General features: G+C 48.5%; 2 protein-coding genes across 7 annotated transcripts in view; one reads left to right on the forward strand and one right to left on the reverse strand.

The window, feature by feature from the left end:
* Nucleotides 1–11,648, reverse strand: part of MYO19 (myosin XIX) — a 34,462-nt gene that overhangs the window by 22,457 nt on the left and 357 nt on the right. For 2 of the 6 annotated variants that reach the window (XM_040640935.1, XM_040640938.1), the window contains exons 1-6: nt 10,666–10,792; nt 9,816–9,976; nt 8,443–8,593; nt 5,376–5,586; nt 4,621–4,769; nt 3,004–3,117 (exon numbers count right to left, since the gene is read on the reverse strand). In XM_040640935.1, the coding sequence (XP_040496869.1) occupies nt 3,004–3,117; nt 4,621–4,769; nt 5,376–5,586; nt 8,443–8,454 (486 nt within the window). In that variant the 5' untranslated portion in view covers nt 8,455–8,593; nt 9,816–9,976; nt 10,666–10,792. Of the gene's footprint in view, nt 1–3,003; nt 3,118–4,620; nt 4,770–5,375; nt 5,587–8,442; nt 8,594–9,815; nt 9,977–10,665; nt 10,828–11,648 lie in introns of those variants that run through there. The other 4 variants (XR_005837468.1, XM_040640937.1, XM_040640939.1 and 1 more) reach the window with 4 other exon arrangements.
* The window catches only part of PIGW (phosphatidylinositol glycan anchor biosynthesis class W), a 4,948-nt gene continuing 4,253 nt past the window's right edge, over nt 10,954–11,648 (forward strand). Inside the window, exon 1 of the mRNA XM_008695445.2 lies at nt 10,954–11,221. The gene's annotated coding sequence lies outside the window, so the exon portion shown is untranslated. The remainder of the gene's footprint in view (nt 11,222–11,648) is intronic.

Raw genomic sequence — 11,648 nt, forward strand, 5'->3', positions numbered from 1 at the left:
TTAATTTTTATCATTTTCATTTAACTCTTTATAGTTTCCATATCTCTGCTAAAGAATGTTTTCTGGAGACACTGACAAGCTCATGAGAAAAGTTATGGACATTCAGGGTCCCACAGGTTTAAAAAGCTACCTACAGTGAGGCTCTGGTTGACAAACCTATCCAAAACACAAAGATTCTAGTCAGTTGCTTAATGAGGCATTTAAGAATAATGCCTTATTCTTAAATATGAACAGAAACTTAATGATCATTTGATAAACCTCTTTTACACAAACGACAAATATCACAACAAATGAAGAAAAAGGAACTAGAAGGAAACAGAGTCAATGCAAGGAGCAGAAGACAAGTAAAAATAATGAAGTATCCTCAAAAATAAAATGCTGAATCTATGAAATAAGACCAGTATGGTGGGAAAGCAGGGAATAATATTCAGAGAACAAGAGAGAACTCTTAGAATTAACCTTTTTTAACAAAAATTCAAAATTCAAAAAATTGGAAGGTAGAGAATTATCTCCCAGAAGGTAAAACAAAATATTGAGACGGAAGAATAAGTGAGGAAAAATAAGAATATTAGACAATTAATCAAACTTCCTTCTAATAGGAGTTTCAAAAAGAGGAAACAGAAGGGAGGCCATTATTAAATTACTAGCTATAATACTAATTTCCCCAAACAAAAGAACGTGAGTTTTCAGGTTAAAAAGACCCACGCAAAATAGCCAGCACAGCAAATGAAACAAAACAAAACAAAGCAAAACCAAACAACCATACCAAGACACAGCACTGTGAGTTTTAATACCTATGGATAAAAACGAAGACTGTAAAAGCTTTTGGAAAGAAAGAACAAATCGCCATTATAGAGAGGACTCTATCACAACACTCCAAAAATACAGAAGAAAAAAAACTTACAAATTTGAAAAGAAACAGTCTCTAAACTGGAATTATAAAATCCAGCCAACATATAAAATTTGAGGCAAAATAAACATTTTCAGAGGTGCAACAACTCAGAAATCTGCCCTGCAAGTACCTTTTCCAGGAAGCTACTAAAGAAAGTGCTCCATAAAAACGGGGCCATTAAGAAGTTGAAGCCATGGACTCCAGCAATGGGTGTGTGTGGGGGGGGTGTTGTCATGGGACAGAGGGCAACTGGGGGATCCCCAGAGTGAGGCAGAGAAGCTCCCAGGTACTAACTGTGTGGCAACAGCCCTTGGCAGCCACCAGTCAGGGGGGTGGGGGGCAGAGGTCTGGGAGCTCTGGGAACAACATCACCAAGAAAAAAAAAGGACCCAATGTACTTGTCAGTGGACAGGTGTTATCCAGCTTTGCTGACAGGTTTAGTAATGACTGAATAGGTATACAGAAACTAAACAAGTGAAAAAACGGGGCAATTATTACGTAGAGGGAAAGTAAAAATTATACAAGAAAAGATAGTATATTACACTGCTCTTCTGTGAACAATACATACATGTCTGTAATACTGCATATTAATTAGAAATCGTGATGTAATTATATATGTATTTGGGGGCAGAGAAATAGGGCTAAATCCTTATCATAGTATGAAATGAACGGGTAAGGTAAAAAACTAAAAAATTAATAGCAATATAAGGATGTTGTTTAGAAATACGGATGCAAACACCCAAATAAACTGCTAGAAGATGTGAAAGTAGTTGCCTCTGGAGAGAAGGAATAGTCTTGATAGATATGGGGTAGGGCTGCTGTTTTTCTTTGTAAGCCTTGCAGTATTACTTGGTTTTTGAACTATGTAATTATGTTACTACTAATTAAAAACAAAAAACAAAAAACATACAGACCAAGCAAAAGACCATAGCGGCTGCTCAATAAAGGGTTACTGAGCTCCACTGGCGTAGGTTTCAGGCCAGGTCCCGCCTCAGCAACCCAGAGCAATTCTGGAGGACACTGGGTCTCCTCTAGGAGCTGGGTATGAGCCACCGCACTGGCCACTTTGAAAGAGCTCTTGAAGATCCTCTCCACACCCAAGTCCAAGCTGTCATCCCTGCAGCAGCTTACCGTCTTTACCTGTTTCCTTGTCTGTCTTTCCCGGTGGACTAAGAGCTCCCTAAAAGCTGTATGTTGCATTTTACATCTCTATTCTTCCCCTGCCACTGTTCAGTGGCTAGCCCGCAGCCTAGAAGCTGTCAGGTACTCAGTGCTTGGCAATTCTCCCATATGTAAGTATAGGCAGAGGCAGTGTATGGTCTAAAAAAAATCCCTTGTGAAGGTAAAAGCATTGTGGAAAGGATGGGGTGGCTCGGTGAGCCTTGGCAAGAAGGTGGTGAGGCCTGGCCTGGTGGCCTCCTCTGACCAACTGTGCCACTCCTTAACCATCCTTGTGCAACATTCTGTCTCTCCTGTTGTGGTTCTGGCACCCAGGGGGCCACATGACTGCATCAAATGCTTCTGTCCTTCCCCACAGCTGGCCCAATGCACTGTCCTTGCCCTCATGGGCGACCCAGAGGGTACGGGTGGGCTACTCCAATAAACCCTTTCCCACAAGTAACCTCAGCTAGTTTTAGAGGAGTGCTGCCATGTGCCAAGCATGCCATCAAGTGCCTATGTGCACTGGTCCATTTAACTCTCATAGGAGTCCCATGACTCACATGTTGGTCCTCCTGTCCTCGTCATGTTACAAATGAAAGAACTGAGGTTTGCAGAACCTAAACACCTTTCTGATGTGCTCCTAACTATATTCTGGAATCCCCAATAGCTGACTTTTGTTTCCAGTGGTGTCAGAGCTGAGACCTCTGAGAAGAAAATGAAGGCGGAGAGAAAAAGTATCTCACCCAGGGTTACATGGAAGAGCCTGGACTAGAACCCCATCTCTTGACTTCCTGCCCAGTGCTTGCTCACCACTGCACACTGACTCCCTGCTTGAGCCTGCCTATCTGGCAATGACTAGGCAGCAAACGACTCCAAAAGGAATGACCTCCTTCCTCTCTGACCACCCCACCAGTCACAAAGTTGACAGGGTGGGAAAGAGGCCCTCCTACCTTTCCAGCACCACTCTCTCCGCTGACAATGATAGACTGGTTGACTGGTTCCATCAGGCTCTTGACATTCCTGTAGGTCTGTTCACCCACAGTGAAGATGTGGGGCTTCAGTTTCTGAAACATCAAGGGGTGAAAGGTCACATGAGGGAATGCCTGTCTCCAAGGAGTGGTTGATCCAATGATGGCTGAGATGGGGAGAGTGCCAACAGTGGTGCCAGGAGGGTTCCTCTAGAAAATCTCCCGGATGTAAGTGTTAGACCCAACTGTGGGATCCCTATGATGGCTATATCCACCCATCTTCTCTTAGTGTGGAAGCAGCGCTGGCCTTGACCAGTCTATGATTTTATCTTACCTTAATAGTCTTATTCTACCGATTATTTTATGTTACTTTACTTTGCAGCATGCAAAGAGCTTCCCTACAAGTTACTGCCTAAAAAATCTGCCCGTTAGTTGGATAGCTAATCCTATTTTATAGAGGAGAAATCTGAGGTTTGGTGGAGTTAAATAACCTTCCCAAGGTCACTCAGTAAGTAAATGCAACCATGTGATTTGAATTCCAAGGCCACTGTTCTTCTTTCCATCAACAAATATTAGTTATCCTCAATGTGCTGGGCATTAAACTGGGCACTGGGGGAACAGGAAACCATGACATGGTTTTTGCCTTTGAAGAGGCTGTCAGTGAGATATGGGCTCTCAGGGAAGACTTGGACACTTAACCATGCATGAGCTTCTGGAGGGCCAGGCCATCTGCACAATGCATAGCGAGCCCAGCACTGCCCACCCAGCAATCATCACCTACCCACAGGTTCCCAGAGAGAAGGTACTGTTGTGGATGGAATCAGAGCCATCCCTCTCTGCACCTGCCTCTGCCCCAGCCGCCTCTTCCCTGAACTGTTAAAAGCTTCCAACTGTTCTCCCTATATCTTGTTTCACCTTCCTGAACTTGACTCCCCTAACTTCCAGAGTAATTATCCCCATGGTGGGCTCTAGTCAGTTCCTCCACCCCTGGGGAGCAGCACTATGGATACATTCTGCCGCTGTCGTGCTTCAGACCCTTCGCCAGCAGCCCTGGCTTATCTCACCTTCTCATCTCATCTACGGTCTCTCTCCTTGACAGCACCCTTCCTGCCAGCAAGTTTGCTCTTACTTCTCTCTGAAGACATGCACTTAAACACCAGCTGGCCTATTCCCTGCCTGCACCACCTCCAACCCCATCAAAATTTATTCCTCTCAGTAGAGAGAAACACATGCTGAATTTTCTAGGGCACTCATTATATGTCATGTTATTCTCTCCCCCCAAAAATGGTTCATTAAATACACAAATACACCTTTGTAAATCCTTCCTTATTAATAAAGTCACAAACAAGGAAAAAATCCATTATCCCATGTCCTTATTTTAGGTTCCAAACTCAGTTAAACAAACATTTATTTATCTCTCACTTTGCACCTACTGTCATGTGTCCAAAATTCTTCAATCGCATGGTGGGCAGGGCCATGGCACCAGCAGATATGAATGACTGCATGGCAGGTGAAGAGATGGATAATGACGGGGAAGCTGGAAGGAGGCCTGGAGGGATATGGCGGAGCCGTGAGGCCCAGAAAGTGGCTGAGCCTTACCTGGGGCTGAGGAGCACTGTGGTACTCTCTCATCAGTGCTGGTGAGTAGAGCTGAGGGACGGGCTTGAAGGGGTTCAGAGCGACCAGGGTGCAGCCAGCATTGGTGTAGAACGTGTCTACTGCGTACCGAGCCTGCAAACACCTCAGGACTGAGGCAGAAGCACCTTTAGCAAACTCTGGCTCAAATATAGACACAATTGCCCACACAGACAAACGCTGGCTTAACTCTGCTACCTCTGCAATTAGCCAAGTGCCTTTAGATCCCAGCAGCTCCCTGATGAATAGGTACAAGATCTAATTAAGATGAGCCCCAAATCTGGAGCAAAGTCTGCCCTGGGGAGCCTGGGTACAGCTGCCAGGCAGCGGTCTAGAGCAGCCTATTTGGCTCGAGGTCAGGAGTCCTGCCTGCCTTGGTCTGGCCAGGGGAAGCTGTAACCACATACAGAGAGACAGCCAGCGAGAGAGGGAACACAGCAGGGGGAGTGGGAGAGGAAGAAGCAGGCTCACAGCGGAAGAGCCTGATGTGGGACTCGATCCCGGATCGCCAGGATCACGCCCTGAGCCGAAGGCAGACGCCTTAACGACTGCGCCACCCAGGCGCCCCCCCCGATTTTATTTTTAAGTAATCTCTACACCCAATGTGAGGCTCAAACCCACAGCCCTGAAATCAAGAGTTGCACGCTCCACCAACTGAGCCAGCCAGGCACCAACGGGTGCTTCGGAGACAGCATTCTTGAGGAGAGGGAGGCCCATACCTGTCTCCAGTGTCACGGGATTCACCTTGGTGAGGTCATCCAGCTGGTGTAGCGGGGCTTCCCCGCTCAGGAACTCCTGCAGGTCTTCTCTGAGGGGTTCCCCACCTTGGGAACTGGAGTCTGAACTGTGGCCATTAACCTGAGAGGCCATGAGAAGAGGGCCATGAAAGCTGGGACTGAGACCAGCTGGCAGCAATGTAGGGGTGGGGGCCTGAAGAGCAGAAAGAGAACAGTCCTCTAGTATCATTGTCTGATTGGGTTCAAATTTCAGTTCTGCCACTTACTAAGCCCGTGAGCCTGGGTAAGTTGCTTAACCTCTCTGAGCCACAGCTTCTTTATTTGTAAATAAAGGAAAATAAAACCAGCTCGCAGGGCTATTGGACAGAAAAATAAGAGCTACACAAACACTTAGTGCCTGGCACACAGTGTGTACTCAATAAGGGAAAAATGCTATCCCCTCTCCTCTGAATGAGCTCCAGCTTCCAGCCTTACTGGGCCTAGCAGGGTTGGGACCCAAGGTGGGGGGCTGCTATAGTGGAATCACAACCATCCCCAAACAAACAAACAAGCCTTTTTTTGAAAGAGACCATTTAGCTTGTGATGAAAAACCAGCTGTGAGGTAGCCCCAGGCCTTCATCACCTGGCTCTTGGGGCTTAAATTTAGCCTGGCTCGTTAGTTTCCTCTGCCTGGGTCTGCTTGAGAGGGAGCCTGGCTTGGAAGTTGGATGAGGTTAAGAATAGGCACCAAGGGGGAAAGGTCATTCCTCCTTCGCCCTTGCCGATCCTTGATGCCAACACTTTTCACGTGTTTCCTCTTTCCATATTCCTCCCATGGTCTCATTTTTCCTCTTACCTCTCTGGAGATTGCAGGAAAGATGGGGTGGGGAGTAGAAGACAGCAGTACCTGGCTGAAATCTGCTTTTGGAGAAAGGAGTCTGTAATATGACTATGTAGGCTTCCAATGAGATTAATGAACCCTAAAAGTTCAAACTCCTCAAGCCAAGGTGGCAAGTGTCATCTGAGAGGCCCAGCAACAAGTTTCTTTCCAAAGATGTTGCTCGTTCTCTGAATTTGGGCTCACCATAATCCACAAGGCAGGCTCTTGGCCTCCAGGATAAATGCTGAGGTCAGAGCATGGCTGGATCCATGCAAATTCCTCTGCTCTGGGGGTGGGATGGGGTGGGGAATCACAAGCTGAGCCATAATTTATGATCAACTCTGATCCAAGCAGAGAAGTAGCTGAGTATAATGGTCAAGAGCCTAGATCTTAAAGCTAGATTCCCTGGATCTGAATCCTGATTCTACCACTTACTAGTTGTACAATGTTATGTAAATTTCTTAATCTCCCTGTCCTTCAATATTCCTCATCTATAAAATGGGAATGCTGGTAGCACCTACATCAGACACTAAAAAGTATATCAAGTATTTAGAGAAGGCACCTGGAATATGCACCCAAAGTTAGCTATTATTAAAAACAGGTCTTCTTTAATTAGGCAATGATATATCAAGGCCTAAAAAGCACACATGCCTCTTTAGCCTGCAATTCTTTTAGAAAACGATCCCATGTAAAGGCCATAAGAATATTCAGTATATATTGAGCTATTTATAAATGTAAGAAAATTGAACACAACCCACATGTCCTAATGGTGGACAATTTATAGTATATCCTTACAATGGAATAAAGCAGGTTACAAAAAAGTATGAAAGCTTCAAATATTTTTAAAATATATATTTAGGGAAAAGATAAAAGATATTTTCTAAAATGTTATCTCTGGGTAGTATAATTATGGGTAATTTTAATGTTCTTTTTGCTTATATTTTCCACATTGCTTATAGTGAATGTGACCCTGAATTAGTCACATAACCTCTCTGAGCTTTATCTCCAAAATGGGGATACAGTAGCACTGTACATACAACACTGTAGCTTGCTTACGGACTAAACAAAATTATTCATGTAAAATGCTTAGACTAGTACCTACTACTTAGGTAGGGCTCAATACAGAGCAGCTGCTAGTATGGTTATGATGAACATTACTGCTTTTCTAATAAGAAAAAAAAAAAAAGTTAAAAAACCAAACAAACAAAAGCCCAGAGCAGACAACTGTCCCGCCAGCATCTCTCTAGTCTCAAGCTCATTTCATAAGACAAAAGTCTGGAAGATGATCAAACAGTAGTGTCTACCAGGGCTCCCTTGAGGCTGGCTGGCTTTCCACTTGCTCATCCTGATAAGTCTCAGGCACTTACCTGCCTAGGACTCCACTAGACTGTGAGCTCTTGGAGAGCAGGTATCACCTTAAACATCTGCCTCAGCCCAGTGCCTGGCCACATTTTATAAATAAAAATTCAGCAAATATCTATCTACTGGCATTCTCTTTGGACTGAGAGCTGAATGAGAAGGATGACATGGATAGGAGATGGGTGATTTGGAATCCTGAAGGCCTGGGGCCATAGTAGCCTTTTTAGAGAGGCAGAGGCCTGGGGTAAGGGCAGGTTTCATGTTGCAATAGCAAACCCCCACCAAGCACTTCATGATCCATTCGTCAGACTCCTTCGCTATTTCCACATAGGCATCTTCACCCACATTTTGCAGTGACCTCTCTGCTTGGACTGCTTACTTCCCTTCTCCACCTGGCTAATTCTTACATATTCTTTAAGGTTCAGCTTCAAAGAGTATCTTCCCTTGGAAGCCTCAGGCTTCCACTGTACCTCAACAGTTCAGACTGGCAGGGACATCTCTCAGGACTCCCTCACTGGTTTAGGCTTGTGAAGTCACCAAAGTGCCCTAAGGATTCCCCTCCCCATCCCATTTTACCAATCCCATCTTACTCATTCCAGGAAAAACAGCTAAGACCACAATAGGAGAGATTCAAATTAGGTATCAGGAAAAGCTTCTCAGTGACAGGTGAAAGGCACTGGAGTGAAAATGTGAAGAGAGAAAAGACGACCTTTAAGGGATTTTTCCCTTCCTTCCAGGTCAGGGTAAGTGGAATCTTCCTTCAGCGAAGTGACAGATGGGAAAGTGCCTTAGATGCTTCAGGGCCTAGGTTACCTAAGGGTGAGGTTTTACCTGCTGGAGCATCCTGCTTCAATGTGGTCAGCCAGGGTTCTGGGTCACAGGCACAAGGAGTGCTATCCACCTGGTCATGGGGGCACAGGTTGGAACATGGATCCAGCAAACGCTCAGTTCTGGAAGAATCTGTGATGAGTCACCTCAGAGCCTATGACATGAGAGAGAAGACAAGGGCCGAACACGGGTAAGGGCTTCCTCAGGGTGACTCACTCCTGTTCCTCCCGCCAAGCAAGAGGAATCAAAATAAGAATCAGGGCGAGCCTGGGCAGAGAGGGAAAGTCTGTCCTACCCCTGCCAATTAGGGAACAGGGGAAACTTTTATGAGAGCCTCCAGAGGCTGCCTGGGCTCTTCAGGGCCAGTTTTACTACAGAGGTTTGGGGTGGGGCTGCATATATTCTGAGTGCTGTGGAGGATGGAGACTGGGAGACAGAGAAGTCTCATGCCCTACCCTCTCCAGGAGACAGAAATATCCTATTTTTGTATTGCCAGTAATTGATAGACCAGGAAGACTGGAGTCAATTCTTGACGCTCTAGGAAAGTTGTTGTGTGGGCGCAAAATCACAGCTCATTCACAGGAAAGCTGTGTCACCTTCCTGGCCCACCTTATCCTTCATCTTGAAAACAGGGGTAGTAAAATCTACCTCACAAGGAGTGGCTATGGAGGTCAATGATGTCACGGAGTACAAATCTGAATATTAGTCAGAGGGGGAATATTGTTATTATTAGTAAGGACTACTGAGGACGGATAATCCATTTGGGGACACTAATCAGGTAGAACAGTCCAGTGTCAACTTTAAAAAGGCAAGGATTTCAGAGGAGGAAAATCTGAGAGGGGTGTGTTGTGAGAATATACCTAGGCCAATCTCTGAAAACCTGTAAGTGACCCTAAGACTCAGAATTTCCAAGGCCTCACCACCTCCCTAGCAAGGAGGGATGAGGATGAGGGGTATCTGTAATGGACTGACCCTGGCGGACACGTTTGAGGCTCTGAATACATCTAGCATGTGAAAGAATTCAGGGATAGGGACTTCATGCAAACTGGAAAAAGGACAGAGAAGAGCATCAGGAATGTGTTGGGCACATTCACCTTGGACACTGACCATACGCTGTCGAAGGGACAGCCATGGAGAGCGCACCCTGAGAGTCAAGGAGAACAAAGCTCCCTCAACCGGAAGCTCATTTGAAGAGAGGATCAGGTTGTGTGGAATTAGAAATCAAAGCCCACAATTCCTCCAAGACAGATCACAAGAGCTCTCTAAACCTTATTCCGTTTACTCGTTTGCAAAAAGGAATACTGTTTGCAAAAAAGAATACTAATACTAATACCTACACCTCCAAATACTGAGTTAAGGATCAAATGGGCTAATACCTCAGAGAACGCTTTGCAAATGTTGGTTATTATGATGCAGCGTCCGTCGGTTCCCAGCCAGAGTCAAGTCAGATGAGAGCGGTTTTCTCCAGTTCTCCCAGCTCTTGCTCTCCTCCAGCTTCGCGGTTACCAGCCAAGAATTTCTGGAAAGGGTGTGACCACTGTGGGCAGAAGGGAGATGGTAATGAACAGATGAAACACCAAGTCCAGGCAAGAGGCAACCTGATCACTAGCTCCTCCTCCTCTCCAACCGAGGGTTCGTCCTCCCCTCGGAGGACAGCGCGAGGCGGGAAGAGCTGGGTCAGGGTCCTGAGAAACCACCTGGGCCCGCCCCCAGGTTTCGTGCGGGAACCAGGACTCCCTCTCTGGACGAGGTGCCCGGTGGGACTAGGGCTGGGATGCCGCTCCGGAAGCACCTGGCACGGGGAGAGCATGCCCTTCCCAGAAAGGTGGATGTGACCCCAGCCAAGGGCGCGGCTGCCCTGACGCTTACCCGGGCCAGCTGCCCCTTCCCTGGTCCCTAGGAGTGAGAAAAGAAGGGCAGGAGACGGGACTCAGCCTCCCAGGGGAGACCATTCCCCGACCCCGAGCCGCCTCCTGCCAGCAAGGTGGAGAGGTGGGGGGGGGGGGACCATGAAAGGTTCTCGGTCTAGGCAAGGGCCAAGAGCTGGGCGACCTCCTGCTGAGAAACGAGATAGTCGAAAAGGAAATGGGAAAGGGTAGGCAAACAGCGCTTTGGAAAACGGAGAGGAAGATGCCCCCCGTTCCTCCGCTCTACGGGGGCAAACCGGCCTCCTTGCCCTTTCGGGGTCGCGAAGCGCTTCGGACCTGGGCTGGGGGTGACACTCACCGGTCCCACGGCCTCAGCCGCCGAGTGCGCGGCCCCCGCCAGGCCCGACTGGAAAGGCAGACGGGCGGGCTGGGTGAGACGGCGGGAAGAGGCCGGGGAGGGGAGGGAAGAGGAGGGGGCGGGAGCGAGCCGGGGAGGAGAGGAAGCCGGGACCGCCGGAGCGCACCGCCCGGCTGCCGCTCTGGCCCAGTGGCCGGGAGCCAGGCGGCTCCTCCCCCGGGGTGGGGCGCGCACTGGGCGCGGGGCGCACGTGGGCCGCTCTGGACACCGGGGTCGGAGTTAGGTTCTCCAGCTGGGACAAAGTATTTGGAGAACCTGGGGTAAGATGGGGTTGAGACGCCGGCCTCCCGTATTCCGGCGGCAGAGGCGCGGGGGACAGGGGCCTCACAGGGCCTGGGGTCCTTCAGTAGAGGACGCCGTGGTCGAACACTGAGCCGGGTCCTCTGACCCCACCACTCTGAGAGACAAGTCGTGGGGTTCGAGGGGCGGCGGTGAAGCGCGTGACGCGTCTGCTCCGGTTCCTCGGACGGACCTGGGCGCAGCAAGCCCACCACAGGCAAGAACAGACGTGGGGAACCCTCGCGGCTGGGAAACGGGCTCGGGTCCTGGGTGGGGCGCGCGCGGGCGCGCGGAATCAGCCGGCCCGGAAGCGCAGGCCGCCCCACGTCGGCCGGAAGCGCGGCTCGGTAGGCGGAAGCGCGTCGCTCCTTCATGGCTCTGCGGCTGCGGTGGGAGCGGTGCAGCCGAACCTGCGTAGACGGCCGGCTGCCAGGGCGCCGGGACACCGAAGGCACGTGAGGTGTAAGGGCCGGCGCGGCCGTGATGCGTGTCAGTCAGGAAAAGGACTCCTTTATTCCTAAAAGCCAGTCGATTCAGATCGGTTTGTTATCGTGAGGAATTGCTGCTGGCTCAGACAGGCCGTCAGGCATGCATGCATTCATTTGTTTTACATGGTTCTGATTTGGCCAACAAACGTGTTCTTT

Source organism: Ursus maritimus, unplaced genomic scaffold, assembly GCF_017311325.1.
Source record: "Ursus maritimus isolate PB19 unplaced genomic scaffold, ASM1731132v1 scaffold_24, whole genome shotgun sequence".
NCBI classification, from domain to species: Eukaryota; Metazoa; Chordata; class Mammalia; order Carnivora; family Ursidae; genus Ursus; species Ursus maritimus.